General features: G+C 39.2%; 1 protein-coding gene and 39 non-coding genes across 40 annotated transcripts in view; all 40 read left to right on the forward strand.

Moving 5' to 3' along the window:
- Window positions 1–11,210, forward strand: part of LOC139461599 (aspartic and glutamic acid-rich protein-like) — a 41,007-nt gene extending 29,797 nt beyond the window's left edge. The window contains exon 3 of the mRNA XM_071243074.1: window positions 10,688–11,210. Coding sequence (XP_071099175.1) covers window positions 10,688–11,210 — 523 coding nt within the window. The remainder of the gene's footprint in view (window positions 1–10,687) is intronic.
- Window positions 318–389, forward strand: Trnaq-cug (transfer RNA glutamine (anticodon CUG)). The gene has a single exon. It is a non-coding gene; the product is annotated as a tRNA-Gln (tRNA).
- Trnaq-cug (transfer RNA glutamine (anticodon CUG)) lies at window positions 666–737 on the forward strand. Its single transcript has one exon. It is a non-coding gene; the product is annotated as a tRNA-Gln (tRNA).
- Trnaq-uug (transfer RNA glutamine (anticodon UUG)) lies at window positions 1,007–1,078 on the forward strand. Its single transcript has one exon. It is a non-coding gene; the product is annotated as a tRNA-Gln (tRNA).
- Window positions 1,524–1,595, forward strand: Trnaq-cug (transfer RNA glutamine (anticodon CUG)). Its single transcript has one exon. It is a non-coding gene; the product is annotated as a tRNA-Gln (tRNA).
- Window positions 1,865–1,936, forward strand: Trnaq-uug (transfer RNA glutamine (anticodon UUG)). The gene has a single exon. It is a non-coding gene; the product is annotated as a tRNA-Gln (tRNA).
- Window positions 2,272–2,343, forward strand: Trnaq-cug (transfer RNA glutamine (anticodon CUG)). The gene has a single exon. It is a non-coding gene; the product is annotated as a tRNA-Gln (tRNA).
- Trnaq-uug (transfer RNA glutamine (anticodon UUG)) lies at window positions 2,613–2,684 on the forward strand. The gene has a single exon. It is a non-coding gene; the product is annotated as a tRNA-Gln (tRNA).
- Trnaq-cug (transfer RNA glutamine (anticodon CUG)) lies at window positions 3,021–3,092 on the forward strand. Its single transcript has one exon. It is a non-coding gene; the product is annotated as a tRNA-Gln (tRNA).
- Trnaq-uug (transfer RNA glutamine (anticodon UUG)) lies at window positions 3,362–3,433 on the forward strand. Its single transcript has one exon. It is a non-coding gene; the product is annotated as a tRNA-Gln (tRNA).
- On the forward strand, window positions 3,879–3,950 carry Trnaq-cug (transfer RNA glutamine (anticodon CUG)). Its single transcript has one exon. It is a non-coding gene; the product is annotated as a tRNA-Gln (tRNA).
- On the forward strand, window positions 4,220–4,291 carry Trnaq-uug (transfer RNA glutamine (anticodon UUG)). The gene has a single exon. It is a non-coding gene; the product is annotated as a tRNA-Gln (tRNA).
- Trnaq-cug (transfer RNA glutamine (anticodon CUG)) lies at window positions 4,737–4,808 on the forward strand. The gene has a single exon. It is a non-coding gene; the product is annotated as a tRNA-Gln (tRNA).
- On the forward strand, window positions 5,595–5,666 carry Trnaq-cug (transfer RNA glutamine (anticodon CUG)). Its single transcript has one exon. It is a non-coding gene; the product is annotated as a tRNA-Gln (tRNA).
- Window positions 5,936–6,007, forward strand: Trnaq-uug (transfer RNA glutamine (anticodon UUG)). Its single transcript has one exon. It is a non-coding gene; the product is annotated as a tRNA-Gln (tRNA).
- On the forward strand, window positions 6,453–6,524 carry Trnaq-cug (transfer RNA glutamine (anticodon CUG)). Its single transcript has one exon. It is a non-coding gene; the product is annotated as a tRNA-Gln (tRNA).
- Trnaq-uug (transfer RNA glutamine (anticodon UUG)) lies at window positions 6,794–6,865 on the forward strand. Its single transcript has one exon. It is a non-coding gene; the product is annotated as a tRNA-Gln (tRNA).
- Window positions 7,311–7,382, forward strand: Trnaq-cug (transfer RNA glutamine (anticodon CUG)). Its single transcript has one exon. It is a non-coding gene; the product is annotated as a tRNA-Gln (tRNA).
- Window positions 7,652–7,723, forward strand: Trnaq-uug (transfer RNA glutamine (anticodon UUG)). Its single transcript has one exon. It is a non-coding gene; the product is annotated as a tRNA-Gln (tRNA).
- On the forward strand, window positions 8,169–8,240 carry Trnaq-cug (transfer RNA glutamine (anticodon CUG)). The gene has a single exon. It is a non-coding gene; the product is annotated as a tRNA-Gln (tRNA).
- Trnaq-uug (transfer RNA glutamine (anticodon UUG)) lies at window positions 8,510–8,581 on the forward strand. The gene has a single exon. It is a non-coding gene; the product is annotated as a tRNA-Gln (tRNA).
- On the forward strand, window positions 9,027–9,098 carry Trnaq-cug (transfer RNA glutamine (anticodon CUG)). The gene has a single exon. It is a non-coding gene; the product is annotated as a tRNA-Gln (tRNA).
- On the forward strand, window positions 9,368–9,439 carry Trnaq-uug (transfer RNA glutamine (anticodon UUG)). The gene has a single exon. It is a non-coding gene; the product is annotated as a tRNA-Gln (tRNA).
- Window positions 11,211–15,673: 4,463 nt separating the features above from the next.
- On the forward strand, window positions 15,674–15,745 carry Trnaq-uug (transfer RNA glutamine (anticodon UUG)). Its single transcript has one exon. It is a non-coding gene; the product is annotated as a tRNA-Gln (tRNA).
- A 336-nt stretch (window positions 15,746–16,081) lies between these two features.
- On the forward strand, window positions 16,082–16,153 carry Trnaq-cug (transfer RNA glutamine (anticodon CUG)). The gene has a single exon. It is a non-coding gene; the product is annotated as a tRNA-Gln (tRNA).
- A 276-nt stretch (window positions 16,154–16,429) lies between these two features.
- Trnaq-cug (transfer RNA glutamine (anticodon CUG)) lies at window positions 16,430–16,501 on the forward strand. The gene has a single exon. It is a non-coding gene; the product is annotated as a tRNA-Gln (tRNA).
- A 269-nt stretch (window positions 16,502–16,770) lies between these two features.
- Window positions 16,771–16,842, forward strand: Trnaq-uug (transfer RNA glutamine (anticodon UUG)). Its single transcript has one exon. It is a non-coding gene; the product is annotated as a tRNA-Gln (tRNA).
- Window positions 16,843–17,162: 320 nt separating this feature from the next.
- Window positions 17,163–17,234, forward strand: Trnaq-cug (transfer RNA glutamine (anticodon CUG)). Its single transcript has one exon. It is a non-coding gene; the product is annotated as a tRNA-Gln (tRNA).
- A 767-nt stretch (window positions 17,235–18,001) lies between these two features.
- Trnaq-cug (transfer RNA glutamine (anticodon CUG)) lies at window positions 18,002–18,073 on the forward strand. The gene has a single exon. It is a non-coding gene; the product is annotated as a tRNA-Gln (tRNA).
- Window positions 18,074–18,342: 269 nt separating this feature from the next.
- Window positions 18,343–18,414, forward strand: Trnaq-uug (transfer RNA glutamine (anticodon UUG)). The gene has a single exon. It is a non-coding gene; the product is annotated as a tRNA-Gln (tRNA).
- A 335-nt stretch (window positions 18,415–18,749) lies between these two features.
- On the forward strand, window positions 18,750–18,821 carry Trnaq-cug (transfer RNA glutamine (anticodon CUG)). The gene has a single exon. It is a non-coding gene; the product is annotated as a tRNA-Gln (tRNA).
- Window positions 18,822–19,288: 467 nt separating this feature from the next.
- On the forward strand, window positions 19,289–19,360 carry Trnaq-cug (transfer RNA glutamine (anticodon CUG)). Its single transcript has one exon. It is a non-coding gene; the product is annotated as a tRNA-Gln (tRNA).
- A 276-nt stretch (window positions 19,361–19,636) lies between these two features.
- On the forward strand, window positions 19,637–19,708 carry Trnaq-cug (transfer RNA glutamine (anticodon CUG)). Its single transcript has one exon. It is a non-coding gene; the product is annotated as a tRNA-Gln (tRNA).
- Window positions 19,709–19,977: 269 nt separating this feature from the next.
- Window positions 19,978–20,049, forward strand: Trnaq-uug (transfer RNA glutamine (anticodon UUG)). Its single transcript has one exon. It is a non-coding gene; the product is annotated as a tRNA-Gln (tRNA).
- A 335-nt stretch (window positions 20,050–20,384) lies between these two features.
- Window positions 20,385–20,458, forward strand: Trnaq-cug (transfer RNA glutamine (anticodon CUG)). Its single transcript has one exon. It is a non-coding gene; the product is annotated as a tRNA-Gln (tRNA).
- An 815-nt stretch (window positions 20,459–21,273) lies between these two features.
- Trnaq-cug (transfer RNA glutamine (anticodon CUG)) lies at window positions 21,274–21,345 on the forward strand. Its single transcript has one exon. It is a non-coding gene; the product is annotated as a tRNA-Gln (tRNA).
- Window positions 21,346–21,614: 269 nt separating this feature from the next.
- Window positions 21,615–21,686, forward strand: Trnaq-uug (transfer RNA glutamine (anticodon UUG)). Its single transcript has one exon. It is a non-coding gene; the product is annotated as a tRNA-Gln (tRNA).
- A 683-nt stretch (window positions 21,687–22,369) lies between these two features.
- On the forward strand, window positions 22,370–22,441 carry Trnaq-cug (transfer RNA glutamine (anticodon CUG)). The gene has a single exon. It is a non-coding gene; the product is annotated as a tRNA-Gln (tRNA).
- Window positions 22,442–22,908: 467 nt separating this feature from the next.
- Window positions 22,909–22,980, forward strand: Trnaq-cug (transfer RNA glutamine (anticodon CUG)). The gene has a single exon. It is a non-coding gene; the product is annotated as a tRNA-Gln (tRNA).
- Window positions 22,981–23,249: 269 nt separating this feature from the next.
- Trnaq-uug (transfer RNA glutamine (anticodon UUG)) lies at window positions 23,250–23,321 on the forward strand. Its single transcript has one exon. It is a non-coding gene; the product is annotated as a tRNA-Gln (tRNA).
- Window positions 23,322–23,631: the final 310 nt, after the last annotated feature.

Raw genomic sequence — 23,631 nt, forward strand, 5'->3', positions numbered from 1 at the left:
ACATTTCTTAACTACAGTTGAAAAGAAAACCAAATCAGATGGGTAATGATATCCATAAAAAGACAGTATCGAGCACCTCTGGCAAGAGAGAAGACAGAAATGAAATAGCGAGAAAAAACTACTAATTGAGTTTGTGGGCCACTTTAAAGTGTAGCACATATGTCCGGCGCGTGTACAACTTGCATCACGCTAGAAACTACACCTTGACACATCATTCATCATATCTGACAAGTCCGATAATGGAACAGTCACATGCATCTCTGCAGAAGGGATTTGGAGTAAGTTGTAATACCCAAGACTTTCAATGTGAAATAAGCGGTTCTATGGTGTAATGGTTAGCACTCTGGACTCTGAATCCAGCGATCCGAGTTCAAATCTCGGTAGAACCTACAGCCTTCTTTTGGAGGATTTTGAAGATGATTTTCATCTGGCATTCACAACCACTAAAAAGTCAGCAAACTGCTTTGGACAAGTAAAACTACCTTTACACATCTACATCACTCACACAATTGTTATGTCAAACAGTAATCCCACCTTAATGATTTTTCATCAATCCAGTACATGATAAATGATAGACACGCACAAGAGTGGGACAGTCACACGCCTCTCTGCAGAAGGGATTTGGAGTAAGTTGTAATACCCAAGACTTTCAGTGTGAAATAAGCGGTTCTATGGTGTAATGGTTAGCACTCTGGACTCTGAATCCAGCGATCCGAGTTCAAATCTCGGTAGAACCTACAGCCTTCTTTTGGAGGATTTTGAAAATGATTTTCATCTGGCATTCACAACCACTAAAAAGTCAGCAAACTGCTTTGGACAAGTAAAACTACCTTTACACATCTACATCACTCACACAATTGTTATGTCAAACAGTAATCCCACCTGAATGATTTTACATCAATCCAGTACATGATAAATGACAAACACACACAAGAGTGTATCCCCAGTTGATTGCTCTTGATTCCATTGTCAAATTATTGATACGCATTATACACGTCCGTCAACTGGTCCCATGGTGTAATGGTTAGCACTCTGGACTTTGAATCCAGCGATCCGAGTTCAAATCTCGGTGGGACCTACTTTTTTAAGAATAGAATATTGCCAAATTCCCGAAGTGCGTAAAAGATACGCGCCAATGACTTCAGCAAACGAAGGCCACTTTCATTGATGAATATGGCCGTTTTGAAATCACAGCGTCTGAAATATACATTTCTTAACTACAGTTGAAAAGAAAACCAAATCAGATGGGTAATGATATCCATAAAAAGACAGTATCGAGCACCTCTGGCAAGAGAGAAGACAGAAATGAAATAGCGAGAAAAAACTACTAATTGAGTTTGTGGGCCACTTTAAAGTGTAGCACATATGTCCGGCGCGTGTACAACTTGCATCACGATAGAAACTACACCTTGACACATCATTCATCATATCTGACAAGTCCGATAATGGAACAGTCACATGCATCTCTGCAGAAGGGATTTGGAGTAAGTTGTAATACCCAAGACTTTCAATGTGAAATAAGCGGTTCTATGGTGTAATGGTTAGCACTCTGGACTCTGAATCCAGCGATCCGAGTTCAAATCTCGGTAGAACCTACAGCCTTCTTTTGGAGGATTTTGAAGATGATTTTCATCTGGCATTCACAACCACTAAAAAGTCAGCAAACTGCTTTGGACAAGTAAAACTACCTTTACACATCTACATCACTCACACAATTGTTATGTCAAACAGTAATCCCACCTTAATGATTTTTCATCAATCCAGTACATGATAAATGACAAACACACACAAGAGTGTGTCCCCAGTTGATTGCTCTTGATTCCATTGTCAAATTATTGATACGCATTATACACGTCCGTCAACTGGTCCCATGGTGTAATGGTTAGCACTCTGGACTTTGAATCCAGCGATCCGAGTTCAAATCTCGGTGGGACCTACTTTTTTAAAAACAGAATGTTGCGAAATTCCCGAAGTGCGTGAAAGATACGCGCCAATGACTTCAGCAATCCATAAAAAGACAGTATCGAGCACCTCTGACAAGAGAGAAGACAGAAATGAAATAGCTAGAAAAAACTACTAATTGAGTTTGTGGGCCACTTTAAAGTGTAGCACATATGTCCGGCGCGTGTACAACTTGCATCACGCTAGAACTACACCTTGACACATCATTCATCATATCTGACAAGTCCGATAATGGAACAGTCACACGCATCTCTGCAGAAGGGATTTGGAGTAAGTTGTAATACCCAAGACTTTCAATGTGAAATAAGCGGTTCTATGGTGTAATGGTTAGCACTCTGGACTCTGAATCCAGCGATCCGAGTTCAAATCTCGGTAGAACCTACAGCCTTCTTTTGGAGGATTTTGAAGATGATTTTCATCTGGCATTCACAACCACTAAAAAGTCAGCAAACTGCTTTGGACAAGTAAAACTACCTTTACACATCTACATCACTCACACAATTGTTATGCCAAACAGTAATCCCACCTTAATGATTTTTCATCAATCCAGTACATGATAAATGACAAACACACACAAGAGTGTGTCCCCAGTTGATTGCTCTTGATTCCATTGTCAAATTATTGATACGCATTATACACGTCCGTCAACTGGTCCCATGGTGTAATGGTTAGCACTCTGGACTTTGAATCCAGCGATCCGAGTTCAAATCTCGGTGGGACCTACTTTTTTAAAAATAGAATATTGCCAAATTCCCGAAGTGCGTGAAAGATACGCGCCAATGACTTCAGCAATCCATAAAAAGACAGTATCGAGCACCTCTGGCAAGAGAGAAGACAGAAATGAAATAGCGAGAAAAAACTACTAATTGAGTTTGTGGGCCACTTTAAAGTGTAGCACATATGTCCGGCGCGTGTACAACTTGCATCACGATAGAAACTACACCTTGACACATCATTCATCATATCTGACAAGTCCGATAATGGAACAATCACATGCATCTCTGCAGAAGGGATTTGGAGTAAGTTGTAATACCCAAGACTTTCAATGTGAAATAAGCGGTTCTATGGTGTAATGGTTAGCACTCTGGACTCTGAATCCAGCGATCCGAGTTCAAATCTCGGTAGAACCTACAGCCTTCTTTTGGAGGATTTTGAAGATGATTTTCATCTGGCATTCACAACCACTAAAAAGTCAGCAAACTGCTTTGGACAAGTAAAACTACCTTTACACATCTACATCACTCACACAATTGTTATGTCAAACAGTAATCCCACCTTAATGATTTTACATCAATCCAGTACATGATAAATGACAAACACACACAAGAGTGTGTCCCCAGTTGATTGCTCTTGATTCCATTGTCAAATTATTGATACGCATTATACACGTCCGTCAACTGGTCCCATGGTGTAATGGTTAGCACTCTGGACTTTGAATCCAGCGATCCGAGTTCAAATCTCGGTGGGACCTACTTTTTTAAGAATAGAATATTGCCAAATTCCCGAAGTGCGTGAAAGATACGCGCCAATGACTTCAGCAAACGAAGGCCACTTTCATTGATGATTATGGCCGTTTTGAAATCACAGCGTCTGAAATATACATTTCTTAACTACAGTTGAAAAGAAAACCAAATCAGATGGGTAATGATATCCATAAAAAGACAGTATCGAGCACCTCTGGCAAGAGAGAAGACAGAAATGAAATAGCGAGAAAAAACTACTAATTGAGTTTGTGGGCCACTTTAAAGTGTAGCACATATGTCCGGCGCGTGTACAACTTGCATCACGCTAGAAACTACACCTTGACACATCATTCATCATATCTGACAAGTCCGATAATGGAACAGTCACATGCATCTCTGCAGAAGGGATTTGGAGTAAGTTGTAATACCCAAGACTTTCAATGTGAAATAAGCGGTTCTATGGTGTAATGGTTAGCACTCTGGACTCTGAATCCAGCGATCCGAGTTCAAATCTCGGTAGAACCTACAGCCTTCTTTTGGAGGATTTTGAAGATGATTTTCATCTGGCATTCACAACCACTAAAAAGTCAGCAAACTGCTTTGGTCAAGTAAAACTACCTTTACACATCTACATCACTCACACAATTGTTATGTCAAACAGTAATCCCACCTTAATGATTTTACATCAATCCAGTACATGATAAATGACAAACACACACAAGAGTGTGTCCCCAGTTGATTGCTCTTGATTCCATTGTCAAATTATTGATACGCATTATACACGTCCGTCAACTGGTCCCATGGTGTAATGGTTAGCACTCTGGTCTTTGAATCCAGCGATCCGAGTTCAAATCTCGGTGGGACCTACTTTTTTAAGAATAGAATATTGCCAAATTCCCGAAGTGCGTGAAAGATACGCGCCAATGACTTCAGCAAACGAAGGCCACTTTCATTGATGATTATGGCCGTTTTGAAATCACAGCGTCTGAAATATACATTTCTTAACTACAGTTGAAAAGAAAACCAAATCAGATGGGTAATGATATCCATAAAAAGACAGTATCGAGCACCTCTGGCAAGAGAGAAGACAGAAATGAAATAGCGAGAAAAAACTACTAATTGAGTTTGTTGGCCACTTTAAAGTGTAGCACATATGTCCGGCGCGTGTACAACTTGCATCACGCTAGAAACTACACCTTGACACATCATTCATCATATCTGACAAGTCCGATAATGGAACAGTCACATGCATCTCTGCAGAAGGGATTTGGAGTAAGTTGTAATACCCAAGACTTTCAATGTGAAATAAGCGGTTCTATGGTGTAATGGTTAGCACTCTGGACTCTGAATCCAGCGATCCGAGTTCAAATCTCGGTAGAACCTACAGCCTTCTTTTGGAGGATTTTGAAGATGATTTTCATCAGGCATTCACAACCACTAAAAAGTCAGCAAACTGCTTTGGACAAGTAAAACTACCTTTACACATCTACATCACTCACACAATTGTTATGTCAAACAGTAATCCCACCTTAATGATTTTTCATCAATCCAGTACATGATAAATGACAAACACACACAAGAGTGTGTCCCCAGTTGATTGCTCTTGATTCCATTGTCAAATTATTGATACGCATTATACACGTCCGTCAGCTGGTCCCATTTTGTAATGGTTAGCACTCTGGACTTTGAATCCAGCGATCCGAGTTCAAATCTCGATGGGACCTACTTTTTTAAAAATAGAATATTGCCAAATTCCCGAAGTGCGTGAAAGATACGCGCCAATGACTTCAGCAAACGAAGGCCACTTTCATTGATGATTATGGCCGTTTTGAAATCACAGCGTCTGAAATATACATTTCTTAACTACAGTTGAAAAGAAAACCAAATCAGATGGGTAATGATATCCATAAAAAGACAATATCGAGCACCTCTGGCAAGAGAGAAGACAGAAATGAAATAGCGAGAAAAAACTACTAATTGAGTTTGTGGGCCACTTTAAAGTGTAGCACATATGTCCGGCGCGTGTACAACTTGCATCACGCTAGAAACTACACCTTGACACATCATTCATCATATCTGACAAGTCCGATAATGGAACAGTCACATGCATCTCTGCAGAAGGGATTTGGAGTAAGTTGTAATACCCAAGACTTTCAATGTGAAATAAGCGGTTCTATGGTGTAATGGTTAGCACTCTGGACTCTGAATCCAGCGATCCGAGTTCAAATCTCGGTAGAACCTACAGCCTTCTTTTGGAGGATTTTGAAGATGATTTTCATCTGGCATTCACAACCACTAAAAAGTCAGCAAACTGCTTTGGACAAGTAAAACTACCTTTACACATCTACATCACTCACACAATTGTTATGTCAAACAGTAATCCCACCTTAATGATTTTTCATCAATCCAGTACATGATAAATGACAAACACACACAAGAGTGTGTCCCCAGTTGATTGCTCTTGATTCCATTGTCAAATTATTGATACGCATTATACACGTCCGTCAACTGGTCCCATGGTGTAATGGTTAGCACTCTGGACTTTGAATCCAGCGATCCGAGTTCAAATCTCGGTGGGACCTACTTTTTTAAGAATAGAATATTGCCAAATTCCCGAAGTGCGTGAAAGATACGCGCCAATGACTTCAGCAAACGAAGGCCACTTTCATTGATGATTATGGCCGTTTTGAAATCACAGCGTCTGAAATATACATTTCTTAACTACAGTTGAAAAGAAAACCAAATCAGATGGGTAATGATATCCATAAAAAGACAGTATCGAGCACCTCTGGCAAGAGAGAAGACAGAAATGAAATAGCGAGAAAAAACAACTAATTGAGTTTGTGGGCCACTTTAAAGTGTAGCACATATGTCCGGCGCGTGTACAACTTGCATCACGCTAGAAACTACACCTTGACACATCATTCATCATATCTGACAAGTCCGATAATGGAACAGTCACATGCATCTCTGCAGAAGGGATTTGGAGTAAGTTGTAATACCCAAGACTTTCAATGTGAAATAAGCGGTTCTATGGTGTAATGGTTAGCACTCTGGACTCTGAATCCAGCGATCCGAGTTCAAATCTCGGTAGAACCTACAGCCTTCTTTTGGAGGATTTTGAAGATGATTTTCATCTGGCATTCACAACCACTAAAAAGTCAGCAAACTGCTTTGGACAAGTAAAACTACCTTTACACATCTACATCACTCACACAATTGTTATGTCAAACAGTAATCCCACCTTAATGATTTTTCATCAATCCAGTACATGATAAATGACAAACACACACAAGAGTGTGTCCCCAGTTGATTGCTCTTGATTCCATTGTCAAATTATTGATACGCATTATACACGTCCGTCAACTGGTCCCATGGTGTAATGGTTAGCACTCTGGACTTTGAATCCAGCGATCCGAGTTCAAATCTCGGTGGGACCTACTTTTTTAAGAATAGAATATTGCCAAATTCCCGAAGTGCGTGAAAGATACGCGCCAATGACTTCAGCAAACGAAGGCCACTTTCATTGATGATTATGGCCGTTTTGAAATCACAGCGTCTGAAATATACATTTCTTAACTACAGTTGAAAAGAAAACCAAATCAGATGGGTAATGATATCCATAAAAAGACAGTATCGAGCACCTCTGGCAAGAGAGAAGACAGAAATGAAATAGCGAGAAAAAACTACTAATTGAGTTTGTTGGCCACTTTAAAGTGTAGCACATATGTCCGGCGCGTGTACAACTTGCATCACGCTAGAAACTACACCTTGACACATCATTCATCATATCTGACAAGTCCGATAATGGAACAGTCACATGCATCTCTGCAGAAGGGATTTGGAGTAAGTTGTAATACCCAAGACTTTCAATGTGAAATAAGCGGTTCTATGGTGTAATGGTTAGCACTCTGGACTCTGAATCCAGCGATCCGAGTTCAAATCTCGGTAGAACCTACAGCCTTCTTTTGGAGGATTTTGAAGAAGATTTTCATCTGGCATTCACAACCACTAAAAAGTCAGCAAACTGCTTTGGACAAGTAAAACTACCTTTACACATCTACATCACTCACACAATTGTTATGTCAAACAGTAATCCCACCTTAATGATTTTTCATCAATCCAGTACATGATAAATGACAAACACACACAAGAGTGTGTCCCCAGTTGATTGCTCTTGATTCCATTGTCAAATTATTGATACGCATTATACACGTCCGTCAGCTGGTCCCATGGTGTAATGGTTAGCACTCTGGACTTTGAATCCAGCGATCCGAGTTCAAATCTCGGTGGGACCTACTTTTTTAAAAATAGAATATTGCCAAATTCCCGAAGTGCGTGAAAGATACGCGCCAATGACTTCAGCAAACGAAGGCCACTTTCATTGATGATTATGGCCGTTTTGAAATCACAGCGTCTGAAATATACATTTCTTAACTACAGTTGAAAAGAAAACCAAATCAGATGGGTAATGATATCCATAAAAAGACAGTATCGAGCACCTCTGGCAAGAGAGAAGACAGAAATGAAATAGCGAGAAAAAACTACTAATTGAGTTTGTGGGCCACTTTAAAGTGTAGCACATATGTCCGGCGCGTGTACAACTTGCATCACGATAGAAACTACACCTTGACACATCATTCATCATATCTGACAAGTCCGATAATGGAACAGTCACATGCATCTCTGCAGAAGGGATTTGGAGTAAGTTGTAATACCCAAGACTTTCAATGTGAAATAAGCGGTTCTATGGTGTAATGGTTAGCACTCTGGACTCTGAATCCAGCGATCCGAGTTCAAATCTCGGTAGAACCTACAGCCTTCTTTTGGAGGATTTTGAAGATGATTTTCATCTGGCATTCACAACCACTAAAAAGTCAGCAAACTGCTTTGGACAAGTAAAACTACCTTTACACATCTACATCACTCACACAATTGTTATGTCAAACAGTAATCCCACCTTAATGATTTTACATCAATCCAGTACATGATAAATGACAAACACACACAAGAGTGTGTCCCCAGTTGATTGCTCTTGATTCCATTGTCAAATTATTGATACGCATTATACACGTCCGTCAGCTGGTCCCATGGTGTAATGGTTAGCACTCTGGACTTTGAATCCAGCGATCCGAGTTCAAATCTCGGTGGGACCTACTTTTTTAAGAATAGAATATTGCCAAATTCCCGAAGTGCGTAAAAGATACGCGCCAATGACTTCAGCAAACGAAGGCCACTTTCATTGATGATTATGGCCGTTTTGAAATCACAGCGTCTGAAATATACATTTCTTAACTACAGTTGAAAAGAAAACCAAATCAGATGGGTAATGATATCCATAAAGAGACAGTATCGAGCACCTCTGGCAAGAGAGAAGACAGAAATGAAATAGCGAGAAAAAACTACTAATTGAGTTTGTGGGCCACTTTAAAGTGTAGCACATATGTCCGGCGCGTGTACAACTTGCATCACGCTAGAAACTACACCTTGACACATCATTCATCATATCTGACAAGTCCGATAATGGAACAGTCACATGCATCTCTGCAGAAGGGATTTGGAGTAAGTTGTAATACCCAAGACTTTCAATGTGAAATAAGCGGTTCTATGGTGTAATGGTTAGCACTCTGGACTCTGAATCCAGCGATCCGAGTTCAAATCTCGGTAGAACCTACAGCCTTCTTTTGGAGGATTTTGAAGATGATTTTCATCTGGCATTCACAACCACTAAAAAGTCAGCAAACTGCTTTGGACAAGTAAAACTACCTTTACACATCTACATCACTCACACAATTGTTATGTCAAACAGTAATCCCACCTTAATGATTTTTCATCAATCCAGTACATGATAAATGACAAACACACACAAGAGTGTGTCCCCACTTGATTGCTCTTGATTCCATTGTCAAATTATTGATACGCATTATACACGTCCGTCAACTGGTCCCATGGTGTAATGGTTAGCACTCTGGACTTTGAATCCAGCGATCCGAGTTCAAATCTCGGTGGGACCTACTTTTTTAAAAACAGAATGTTGCCAAATTCCCGAAGTGCGTGAAAGATACGCGCCAATGACTTCAGCAGTCCATAAAAAGACAGTATCGAGCACCTCTGACAAGAGAGAAGACAGAAATGAAATAGCGAGAAAAAACTACTAATTGAGTTTGTGGGCCACTTTAAAGTGTAGCACATATGTCCGGCGCGTGTACAACTTGCATCACGCTAGAACTACACCTTGACACATCATTCATCATATCTGACAAGTCCGATAATGGAACAGTCACACGCATCTCTGCAGAAGGGATTTGGAGTAAGTTGTAATACCCAAGACTTTCAATGTGAAATAAGCGGTTCTATGGTGTAATGGTTAGCACTCTGGACTCATTGAGGTGTGTGGACGTGCTGACGATCGAGCAACACAGATTCTCAGATTCAATCGTTCACAAGTTCCGTGGAATACCAGATTTACGCTAACAAGGTAGGCAACACTTTGATATGTAGTTGTCCGAAGACCTTAAACATTTGCATGCACGTTTGTGCATGCTATTGACTTTGGTTGTCTTTGAATCTCCCACGCTCACTGGGTTCAAAATGGCGGACACCAAACAGAAGAGAAAATATCTGAAAGATTGCACTATTGAAGTGAATGTTGGTAACAACAAAGTGATTAGTGCTAGTGTATTATCTTGTGCGCTATTGGAATATGTGTCCGATGTATGGGCGTGCGTCCTAAAAGGAACAGAATGCTATGATGTCACTGTCCCAGACAGTAACGAGGCAAGGATTCTTGCAGAAACTGATGACTTGAAAATAGGAGGTACACCGATTAACTTCAGGTTACTTCATTGTGAAAGCGTCGTAGTATCATTCCTACACCTTCCACCCTACATTGATGATGAGGAAATTGAAAACATGTTGATCAAAAGGGGTATCACTTTGAAAAGTGATATTAAACACAGGACCCTGAAAGGCACTAGCATTTTTGATGGTACCAGGTATGTGCGCGTCGCTTTCCCCCCTGAGTGTAAATCCTTGCCATACTCCATGGGTTTCAACACATTAGATGGTTATCGATACTTTCGAGTCATTCATAATAATCAAGAACGATTGTGTTTTAAATGCAACTCGGGAGACCATATGGTTAAAGAATGCCCAAATACCAAATGCTTTAAGTGCAACGGACATGGCCACATTGCCAAAAACTGCAACACAGAAAGAAGACTTAAACGTAGTTGTGAACTGTGCTCTCTACCTATTGGTAGCTGCAGCTGTTTCCTAGACGAGGAAGACAACGGTCAGTACAGCATGTCAGACGAGTCGGAGCAAGAAAAGGAACTAGCCCCTGAAAGGTCCTGGGATGAAGATCCTTTAGATAATGATGATACATCTGTTGAGGACTTTGAGCCTGAAGAAAAGAAAAGAAACAAAGATGGACCAATAGAGGAAAAAGGAGAAGAAAATGAAGACGAAAAACTTGATCAAGCCTCTGAAATTCCTTGTACAAATAACCGTGTTGGAGATGACATGGAGAGTGATGATAAGACAATGAGACAGTCGTTGCCTCAAGATGGACATGAAAATATAGCACCTTTTAAATGGAACAAATCTTCGAAGAAAAGAGGAAGAAGAAATAAAATACAACCCAAGATCACAGACTGTGTACTTCAGAACAATGACTTAAAAAATAAATTGAGAGAAAGTAAAAAAGATGAACAAAAGAAGAAGAAAGAAGAAAAGGTTAACGATCGACGAGAAATATCTGGCGTGTCTGAGAACGGTGTATAAACTAACAATGTGTTTGTACATACATTTCATATTTATATTTGCAATGGTCACAACATGGTCATGGAATGTGAATGGACTCCGTGATGTCACAAAAATGCAAAATGTATTCTCTCTACTAACGAACTCCCATGTCAATATTGCCTTTTTGCAGGAGACCTTTTGGTCAGATGAATTCATTGAAAAATATAAATATTTATGGCCAGGAACAATTTTATACTCTAATGCTGGTAATGCTAGAAAAGGAGTTGCTCTTTTGATCTCTCCTGACTTTGAAGAAAAGGTGGCCATGCTTGAAAAAGACATTGATGGAAGACTACTAAAGGCGTCTCTATCTCTTGAAGATAAAACAGTAATTTTATTAAATGTGTATGCCCCAAACGATCCTAGAGAGAGAATACTATTTTTCAATGATTTAATGAAATGGGTTAATCATGAGCATTTAATTTGCGCTGGAGATTTTAATGAAATTCTTGATCCTTCACTTGATAAAGGTCCCAATAACACAACATTTAACATCCAAAGTAGCAATGTGTTAAACACCTTTCTTCACAAAAACAACCTAATTGATATATGGCGGTACAAGAACTATGACAAAAAAGAGTTTTCTCGAATACAGTCTGTATTAGGAGTTATTAAACAATCTCGGATCGATCTGATATTTGTTTCAAGAAACCTTATTTCAAATATGATCAACTGTTACATTAGATATTCCTCTGTGAGTGATCACAACATTGTTGTATCAAGGTTAGACTTTTCTCCTATAGAAAGGGGTCCTGGTGTATGGATTTTTAATAATCAGCTTCTTGACGATTGCACATTCTATCAAAAGATCACTGAAATAATAGAAGAGGCAAAAGGGTGCCCTTTACTTAAAACTGAACCATTGATATGGTGGGATAACTTAAAATATCAGTTCAAAAAGTTGTCCAGGTATTATGCATCCAAAAAAAGCAATCACGAAAAAGCTGATTATTTTAAAATTCAAAATAAGCTTAGAATAGAATATCATAAGATATCCTCCATTCCTGGCTATGTATCTTCTGTTTTACAATCAATAGAAAATGAGCTGGAGACATACGAGATTAACAAATGCAAAGGAGCCATTCTCAGGTCAAAGGCCCAGTGGACGCTCGATTCCGACAGAAATACCTCATACTTTTTAAATCTAGAAAAAACAAAACAGCAAGCAAACTCGATCAAAGAATTATTCAGAGGAGACGGTACAATAGCCAACAACACAGAGGATATCTTGGATACTGCTCAACAATTTTACTCCTCTTTATTCACTGCTGAACACTGTAATGTAGAAAAACAACAGGACATTGTTAATAATATCAAGGACAAGCTTTCCGAAGATGAGAGGAATTCATGCGAAGTACATATTTCTCAGAGTGAGCTTACCGTGGCACTCAAAGGTATGCAGAAAAATAAATCACCAGGCCCAGATGGTCTAACAGTTGAGTTTTATTTGAAGTTTTGGAACATTTTATGCCCCTTCTTCATACAAGTTGTTGATTGTGTACACAAAGAAAACAGTCTTTCACGTACCATGAAAAAGAGCATAATTAGTTTATTTTATAAAAAGAAAGGTGACAAGAGAGACATTAAATGTTACAGGCCTATTTCATTGATAAATGTAGATTGTAAACTAATATCCAGAGTGTTGTCATTAAGATTACGAACTGTCATGTCCTCAATTGTCTCCCCTGAACAATCTTGCTGTGTACCAGGAAGAGACATAGCTAACAACCTTCACTCCCTAAGAGATGTTATTGACATTGTAAATAATCGTGATGATGATGATTCATATCTCATCAAAATAGATCAAGAGAAAGCTTTTGACAGGGTCTCACATCAATACTTATTTCAAATTCTCAGAAAATTTAACTTTGGAGATTTCTTCATTTCATGGATTAAAATTCTCTATACTGATATACATAGTTCTGTTAAATGCAATGGCCATTTGACGCCTTATTTTCCTTTAACTCGTGGTGTTCGTCAAGGAGATCCAATGAGCTCCATGCTGTACGTTTTGGTGTCAGAGCCACTTAATCTCCTAGTTAAGAACAATCCTGAAATCCACGGAATAAGTATCAACAATGACATTTATTCTTTGATATATCAACATGCTGATGACACTTCAATCACTGTTTCAGATGTCAACTCCGTCGAAGAAACATTTAGCACAGTTAACTCATACTGTGAAGGAACGGGAGCAAAAATCAACATCGAAAAATCAGAAGTTTTGTTGTTGGGTAAAAATAACCTTCGTGACTGTTCAATCAACGTCCCGGTTAAAATCAAAAAAGATTGTGTTGAAATATTAGGCATTTATTTCGGCAAGGATAAAGCAATGTGTGAAACGTTGAATTGGAGAAAGAAAATGGACAAAATTCAAACATTGTTAAATTCATGGTTACGTAGACAACTTACTCTACAGGGTAGAGCAGTTGTAATAAATATCCTTATGAGTTCCCGCTTATGGTATGCGTTTACTGTACTACCTGTCCCACAATGGGTTGAGCATAGATTTACTCATATGTTTAGTAAATTCTTGTGGCACAATAAAACTGCCAAAATAACATCAGATACCTGTATTGGTATTTGTTTAGATGGTGGTCTGAATATACCAAAGTTGTGTTTTAAAAAATATGCACTGAGACTTAAGTTGCTGAGGGCTTTTGCTAATTCCCAGCTTAATTGTATTTGGAAACAAACAATGCTATATTTTATGTCACATCTTCTGAAAATGAACTTGGGAATTCATGTTTTATCTCTTGAACATAATAAGGGTGATTTACAAGACATAAGCCCATTTTATGCTGAGCTTTTATCTGCATGGAATGAAATTACTGGAGGGAAAAGACCCTTGCTTCAAAATGTAGATGATATCATGAATCAACCACTTTTCAAAAATCCATTAATTACTTTCAATGGAAAAACTCTAATGTTTCAATCGTTTATTTCAAGTGGAATTATTTGTATTAAACATATTTGTTTTGAAGTTATTCCAAAATTCATGTCCTCACAAATTATTGTAGACATTGTACGTGATACTTTACCTGAAATGGACAAAAACACTATACAACAATGCTATGCAATCATTTTATACGCGCTTCCATCAGAATGGAAAAATATCATTTTGTCTGATGTCGGCAAAAACCTTCCCTCTGGAGACATCTTCTGCACGATTGATGGACAGGACATGTCAGTTGAAGTTTTAACAGCTAAATTTTGCTACGAAATATTCAGACAAAAACACTTCAAAAAGCCAGTTGCTATTTCTTTTTGGAATAATATTGCTTTGGACATTAATTGGAAAGATATTTGGCTGAATGTGTGGCAGAAAGATAAATCAACAGACTCTATACAGTTGGATTTTAAAATTGCTCACAATATTATCTTTACATATGATAAACTGTGCAAAATTGGATTATCAAACACTGATGTTTGTCCTGTGTGTCAAAATGAAACAGAGGACATTTTACATTTGTTTATCTTCTGCCAAGAGTTATCTTCCTTGCAATCTCTATTAATTGACATGTTGACAGATGTTTGTCAAGATTCAGGGTTTAGTCTTGGACAGTTAAATCTCTGGTTACTGTTCGGATTCCTGCCAGAAAAGAAGTTGTCATGTAAACCGTTCATGAACATTGTATTGTCAATATATCGCATTGCTGTATTTAAAAGAAGAGTTATTATGAGTCAGGAAACAATCTCATTTCACATGAAAGCTTTTTTCAAATCTTTGATTAAGCGGCATTTCAGCTTTTTGTTGTTTCACTATTCAAAAATGAATCAATTACATATCTTTATTCAAAGATATATAATGACCAATACATTTATCACATTAGATGGAAATGAGATTGTTCTCAAACCTCCTCTAGAATAGAAACATGTAACGTATAAAGAACGTGTTCAATCTGCATTCATCTTTTTGTATCTGTAAAGACGTGTTTAGATAATCAAATGTAAAAGACTATTTCTCATATTTTCTTTCTGTAGAATCGGAATGTTATCCACTGCCACCCTACTTCTGTGATAACCATTTTATTTTTGTGGTGGCAGTGTCAGCACTGTCTGCGTTTGTATCATATTCCTGTGAATAAATTTTATCAAGAAAAAAAAAAAAAAAAAAAAAAAGCACTCTGGACTCTGAATCCAGCGATCCGAGTTCAAATCTCGGTAGAACCTACAGCCTTCTTTTGGAGGATTTTGAAGATGATTTTCATCTGGCATTCACAACCACTAAAAAGTCAGCAAACTGCTTTGGACAAGTAAAACTACCTTTACACATCTACATCACTCACACAATTGTTATGCCAAACAGTAATCCCACCTTAATGATTTTTCATCAATCCAGTACATGATAAATGACAAACACACACAAGAGTGTGTCCCCAGTTGATTGCTCTTGATTCCATTGTCAAATTATTGATACGCATTATACACGTCCGTCAACTGGTCCCATGGTGTAATGGTTAGCACTCTGGACTTTGAATCCAGCGATCCGAGTTCAAATCTCGGTGGGACCTACTTTTTTAAAAATAGAATATTGCCAAATTCCCGAAGTGCGTGAAAGATACGCGCCAATGACTTCAGCAATCCATAAAAAGACAGTATCGAGCACCTCTGGCAAGAGAGAAGACAGAAATGAAATAGCGAGAAAAAACTACTAATTGAGTTTGTGGGCCACTTTAAAGTGTAGCACATATGTCCGGCGCGTGTACAACTTGCATCACGATAGAAACTACACCTTGACACATCATTCATCATATCTGACAAGTCCGATAATGGAACAATCACATGCATCTCTGCAGAAGGGATTTGGAGTAAGTTGTAATACCCAAGACTTTCAATGTGAAATAAGCGGTTCTATGGTGTAATGGTTAGCACTCTGGACTCTGAATCCAGCGATCCGAGTTCAAATCTCGGTAGAACCTACAGCCTTCTTTTGGAGGATTTTGAAGATGATTTTCATCTGGCATTCACAACCACTAAAAAGTCAGCAAACTGCTTTGGACAAGTAAAACTACCTTTACACATCTACATCACTCACACAATTGTTATGTCAAACAGTAATCCCACCTTAATGATTTTTCATCAATCCAGTACATGATAAATGATAGACACGCACAAGAGTGGGACAGTCACACGCCTCTCTGCAGAAGGGATTTGGAGTAAGTTGTAATACCCAAGACTTTCGATGTGAGATAAGCGGTTCTATGGTGTAATGGTTAGCACTCTGGAATCTGAATCCAGCGATCCGAGTTCAAATCTCGGTAGAACCTACAGCCTTCTTTTGGAGGATTTTGAAGATGATTTTCATCTGGCATTCACAACCACTAAAAAGTCAGCAAACTGCTTTGGACAAGTAAAACTACCTTTACACATCTACATCACTCACACAATTGTTATGTCAAACAGTAATCCCACCTTAATGATTTTTCATCAATCCAGTACATGATAAATGACAAACACACACAAGAGTGTGTCCCCAGTTGATTGCTCTTGATTCCATTGTCAAATTATTGATACGCATTATACACGTCCGTCACCTGGTCCCATGGTGTAATGGTTAGCACTCTGGACTTTGAATCCAGCGATCCGAGTTCAAATCTCGGTGGGACCTACTTTTTTAAAAATAGAATATTACCAAATTCCCGAAGTGCGTGAAAGATACGCGCCAATGACTTCAGCAATCCATAAAAAGACAGTATCGAGCACCTCTGGCAAGAGAGAAGACAGAAATGAAATAGCGAGAAAAAACTACTAATTGAGTTTGTGGGCCACTTTAAAGTGTAGCACATGTGTCCGGCGCGTGTACAACTTGCATCACGCTAGAAACTACACCTTGACACATCATTCATCATATCTGACAAGTCACATGCATCTCTGCAGAAGGGATTTGGAGTAAGTTGTAATACCCAAGACTTTCAATGTGAAATAAGCGGTTCTATGGTGTAATGGTTAGCACTCTGGACTCTGAATCCAGCGATCCGAGTTCAAATTTCGGTAGAACCTACAGCCTTCTTTTGGAGGATTTTGAAGATGAGTTTCATGTGGCATTCACAACCAATAAACTTCAACGAACGAAGGCCATCTGGCATTCACAACCAATGACTTCAGCAAACGAAGGCCACTTTCATTGATGATTATGGCCGTTTTGAAATCACAGCGTCTGAAATATACATTTCTTAACTACAGTTGAAAAGAAAACCAAATCAGATGGGTAATGATATCCATAAAAAGACAGTATCGAGCACCTCTGGCAAGAGAGAAGACAGAAATGAAATAGCGAGAAAAAACTACTAATTGAGTTTGTGGGCCACTTTAAAGTGTAGCACATGTATCCGGCGCGTGTACAACTTGCATCACGCTAGAAACTACACCTTGACACATCATTCATCATATCTGACAAGTCACATGCATCTCTGCAGAAGGGATTTGGTGTAATGGTTAGCACTCTGGACTCTGAATCCAGCGATACGAGTTCAAATCTCTGTAGAACCTACAGCCTTCTTTTGGAGGATTTTGAAGATGATTTTCATCTGGCATTCACAACCACTAAAAAGTCAGCAAACTGCTTTGGACAAGTAAAACTACCTTTACACATCTACATCACTCACACAATTGTTATGTCAAACAGTAATCCCACCTTAATGATTTTTTTCATCAATCCAGTACATGATAAATGATAGACACGCACAAGAGTGGGACAGTCACACGCCTCTCTGCAGAAGGGATTTGGAGTAAGTTGTAATACCCAAGACTTTCGATGTGAGATAAGCGGTTCTATGGTGTAATGGTTAGCACTCTGGACTCTGAATCCAGCGATCCGAGTTCAAATCTCGGTAGAACCTACAGCCTTCTTTTGGAGGATTTTGAAGATGATTTTCATCTGGCATTCACAACCACTAAAAAGTCAGCAAACTGCTTTGGACAAGTAAAACTACCTTTACACATCTACATCACTCACACAATTGTTATGTCAAACAGTAATCCCACCTTAATGATTTTACATCAATCCAGTACATGATAAATGACAAACACACACAAGAGTGTATCCCCAGTTGATTGCTCTTGATTCCATTGTCAAATTATTGATACGCATTATACACGTCCGTCAACTGGTCCCATGGTGTAATGGTTAGCACTCTGGACTTTGAATCCAGCGATCCGAGTTCAAATCTCGGTGGGACCTACTTTTTTAAAAATAGAATATTGCCAAATTCCCGAAGTGCGTGAAAGATACGCGCCAATGACTTCAGCAATCCATAAAAAGACAGTATCGAGCACCTCTGGCAAGAGAGAAGACAGAAATGAAATAGCGAGAAAAAACTACTAATTGAGTTTGTGGGCCACTTTAAAGTGTAGCACATATGTCCAGCGCGTGTACAACTTGCATCACGCTAGAACTACACCTTGACACATCATTCATCATATCTGAAAAGTCCGATAATGGAACAGTCACACGCATCTCTGCAGAAGGGATTTGGAGTAAGTTGTAATACCCAAGACTTTCAATGTGAAATAAGCGGTTCTATGGTGTAATGGTTAGCACTCTGGACTCTGAATCCAGCGATCCGAGTTCAAATTTCGGTAGAACCTACAGCCTTCTTTTGGAGGATTTTGAAGATGAGTTTCATGTGGCATTCACAACCAATAAACTTCAACGAACGAAGGCCATCTGGCATTCACAACCAATGACTTCAGCAAACGAAGGCCACTTTCATTGATGATTATGGCCGTTTTGAAATCACAGCGTCTGAAATATACATTTCTTAACTACAGTTGAAAAGAAAACCAAATCAGATGGGTAATGATATCCATAAAAAGACAGTATCGAGCACCTCTGGCAAGAGAGAAGAAAGAAATGAAATAGCGAGAAAAAACTACTAATTGAGTTTGTGGGCCACTTTAAAGTGTAGCACATGTGTCCGGCGCGTGTACAACTTGCATCACGCTAGAAACTACACCTTGACACATCATTCATCATATCTGACAAGTCACATGCATCTCTGCAGAAGGGATTTGGAGTAAGTTGTAATACCCAAGACTTTCAATGTGAAATAAGCGGTTCTATGGTGTAATGGTTAGCACTCTGGACTCTGAATCCAGCGATCCGAGTTCAAATCTCGGTAGAACCTACAGCCTACTTTTGGAGGATTTTGAAGATGATTTTCATCTGGCATTCACAACCACTAAAAAGTCAGCAAACTGCTTTGGACAAGTAAAACTACCTTTACACATCTACATCACTCACACAATTGTTATGTCAAACAGTAATCCCACCTTAATGATTTTTCATCAATCCAGTACATGATAAATGATAGACACGCACAAGAGTGGGACAGTCACACGCCTCTCTGCAGAAGGGATTTGGAGTAAGTTGTAATACCCAAGACTTTCGATGTGAGATAAGCGGTTCTATGGTGTAATGGTTAGCACTCTGGACTCTGAATCCAGCGATCCGAGTTCAAATCTCGGTAGAACCTACAACCTTCTTTTGGAGGATTTTGAAGATGATTTTCATCTGGCATTCACAACCACTAAAAAGTCAGCAAACTGCTTTGGACAAGTAAAACTACCTTTACACATCTACATCACTCACACAATTGTTATGTCAAACAGTAATCCCACCTTAATGATTTTTCATCAATCCAGTACATGATAAATGACAAACACACACAAGAGTGTGTCCCCAGTTGATTGCTCTTGATTCCATTGTCAAATTATTGATACGCATTATACACGTCCGTCACCTGGTCCCATGGTGTAATGGTTAGCACTCTGGACTTTGAATCCAGCGATCCGAGTTCAAATCTCGGTGGGACCTACTTTTTTAAAAATAGAATATTGCCAAATTCCCGAAGTGCGTGAAAGATACGCGCCAATGACTTCAGCAATCCATAAAAAGACAGTATCGAGCACCTCTGGCAAGAGAGAAGACAGAAATGAAATAGCAAGAAAAAACTACTAATTGAGTTTGTGGGCCACTTTAAAGTGTAGCACATATGTCCGGCGCGTGTACAACTTGCATCACGCTAGAACTACACCTTGACACATCATTCATCATATCTGAAAAGTCCGATAATGGAACAGTCAGATGCATCTCTGCAGAAGGGATTTGGAGTAAGTTGTAATACCCAAGACTTTCAATGTGAAATAAGCGGTTTTCTATGGTGTAATGGTTAGCACTCTGGACTCTGAATCCAGCGATCCGAGTTCAAATCTCGGTAGAACCTACAGCCTTCTTTTGGAGGATTTTGAAGATGATTTTCATCTGGCATTCACAACCACTAAAAAGTCAGCAAACTGCTTTGGACAAGTAAAACTACCTTTACACATCTACATCACTCACACAATTGTTATGTCAAACAGTAATCCCACCTTAATGATTTTTCATCAATCCAGTACATGATAAATGATAGACACGCACAAGAGTGGGACAGTCACACGCCTCTCTGCAGAAGGGATTTGGAGTAAGTTGTAATACCCAAGACTTTCAATGTGAGATACGCGGTTGTGTGGTGTAATGGTTAGCACTCTGGACTCTGAATCCAGCGATCCGAGTTCAAATCTGGGTAGAACCTACAGCCTTCTTTTGGAGGATTTTGAAGATGATTTTCATCTGGCATTCACAACCAATAACTTTCAACAAACGAAGGCCATCTGGCATTCACAACCAATGACTTCAGCAAACGAAGGCCACTTTCATTGATGATTATGGCCGTTTTGAAATCACAGCGTCTGAAATATACATTTCTTAACTACAGTTGAAAAGAAAACCAAATCAGATGGGTAATGATATCCATAAAAAGACAGTATCGAGCACCTCTGGCAAAAGAGAAGACAGAAATGAAATAGCGAGAAAAAACTACTAATTGAGTTTGTGGGCCACTTTAAAGTGTAGCACATATGTCCGGCGCGTGTACAACTTGCATCACGCTAGAAACTACACCTTGACACATCATTCATCATATCTGACAAGTCACATGCATCTCTGCAGAAGGGATTTGGAGTAAGTTGTAATACCCAAGACTTTCAGTAGGAGATAAGCGGTTCTATGGTGTAATGGTTAGCACTCTGGACTCTGAATCCAGCGATCCGAGTTCAAATCTCGGTAGAACCTACAGCCTTCTTTTGGAGGATTTTGAAGATGATTTTCATCTGGCATTCACAACCACTAAAAAGTCAGCAAACTGCTTTGGACAAGTAAAACTACCTTTACACATCTACATCACTCACACAATTGTTATGTCAAACAGTAATCCCACCTTAATGATTTTTCATCAATCCAGTACATGATAAATGACAAACACACACAAGAGTGTGTCCCCAGTTGATTGCTCTTGATTCCATTGTCAAATTATTGATACGCATTATACACGTCCGTCACCTGGTCCCATGGTGTAATGGTTAGCACTCTGGACTTTGAATCCAGCGATCCGAGTTCAAATCTCGGTGGGACCTACTTTTTTAAAAATAGAATATTGCCAAATTCCCGAAGTGCGTGAAAGATACGCGCCAATGACTTCAGCAATCAATAAAAAGACAGTATCGAGCACCTCTGGCAAGAGAGAAGACAGAAATGAAATAGCGAGAAAAAACTACTAATTGAGTTTGTGGGCCACTTTAAAGTGTAGCACATATGTCCGGCGCGTGTACAACTTGCATCACGCTAGAACTACACCTTGACACATCATTCATCATATCTGAAAAGTCCGATAATGGAACAGTCACACGCATCTCTGCAGAAGGGATTTGGAGGAAGTTGTAAAACCCAAGACTTTCAATGTGAAATAAGCGGTTCTATGGTGTAATGGTTAGCACTCTGGACTCTGAATCCAGCGATCCGAATTCAAATCTCCGTAGAACCTACAGCCTTCTTTTGGAGGATTTTGAAGATGATTTTCATCTGGCATTCACAACCACTAAAAAGTCAGCAAACTGCTTTGGACAAGTAAAACTACCTTTACACATCTACATCACTCACACAATTGTTATGTCAAACAGTAATCCCACCTTAATGATTTTTCATCAATCCAGTACATGATAAATGATAGACACGCACAAGAGTGGGACAGTCACACGCCTCTCTGCAGAAGGGATTTGGAGTAAGTTGTAATACCCAAGACTTTCAATGTGAGATAAGCGGTTCTATGGTGTAATGGTTAGGACTCTGGACTCTGAATCCAGCGATCCGAGTTCAAATCTCGGTAGAACCTACAGCCTTCTTTTGGAGGATTTTGAAGATGATTTTCATGTGGCATTCACAACCAATAAACTTCAACAAACGAAGGCCATCTGGCATTCACAACCAATGACTTCAGCAAACGAAGGCCACTTTCATTGATGATTATGGCCGTTTTGAAATCACAGCGTCTGAAATATACATTTCTTAACTACAGTTGAAAAGAAAACCAAATCAGATGGGTAATGATATCCATAAAAAGACAGTATCGAGCACCTCTGGCAAGAGAGAAGAAAGAAATGAAATAGCGAGAAAAAACTACTAATTGAGTTTGTGGGCCACTTTAAAGTGTAGCACATATGTCCGGCGCGTGTACAACTTGCATCACGCTAGAAACTACACCTTGACACATCATTCATCATATCTGACAAGTCACATGCATCTCTGCAGAAGGGATTTGGAGTAAGTTGTAATACCCAAGACTTTCAGTAGGAGATAAGCGGTTCTATGGTGTAATGGTTAGCACTCTGGACTCTGAATCCAGCGATCCGAGTTCAAATCTCGGTAGAACCTACAGCCTTCTTTTGGAGGATTTTGAAGATGATTTTCATCTGGCATTCACAACCACTAAAAAGTCAGCAAACTGCTTTGGACAAGTAAAACTACCTTTACACATCTACATCACTCACACAATTGTTATGTCAAACAGTAATCCCACCTTAATGATTTTTCATCAATCCAGTACATGATAAATGACAAACACACACAAGAGTGTGTCCCCAGTTGATTGCTCTTGATTCCATTGTCAAATTATTGATACGCATTATACACGTCCGTCACCTGGTCCCATGGTGTAATGGTTAGCACTCTGGACTTTGAATCCAGCGATCCGAGTTCAAATCTCGGTGGGACCTACTTTTTTAAAAATAGAATATTGCCAAATTCCCGAAGTGCGTGAAAGATACGCGCCAATGACTTCAGCAAACGAAGGCCAATTTCATTGATGATTATGGCCGTTTTGAAATAACAGCGTCTGAAATATACATTTCTTAACTACAGTTGAAAAGAAAACCAAATCAGATGGGTAATGATATCCATAAAAAGACAGTATCGAGCACCTCTGGCAAGAGAGAAGAAAGAAATGAAATAGCGAGAAAAAACTACTAATTGAGTTTGTGGGCCACTTTAAAGTGTAGCACATATGTCCGGCGCGTGTACAACTTG

This window comes from Haliotis cracherodii, unplaced genomic scaffold (assembly GCF_022045235.1).
Source record: "Haliotis cracherodii isolate W230 unplaced genomic scaffold, xgHalCrac1.p SCAF_15, whole genome shotgun sequence".
NCBI lineage: Eukaryota > Metazoa > Mollusca > Gastropoda > Lepetellida > Haliotidae > Haliotis > Haliotis cracherodii.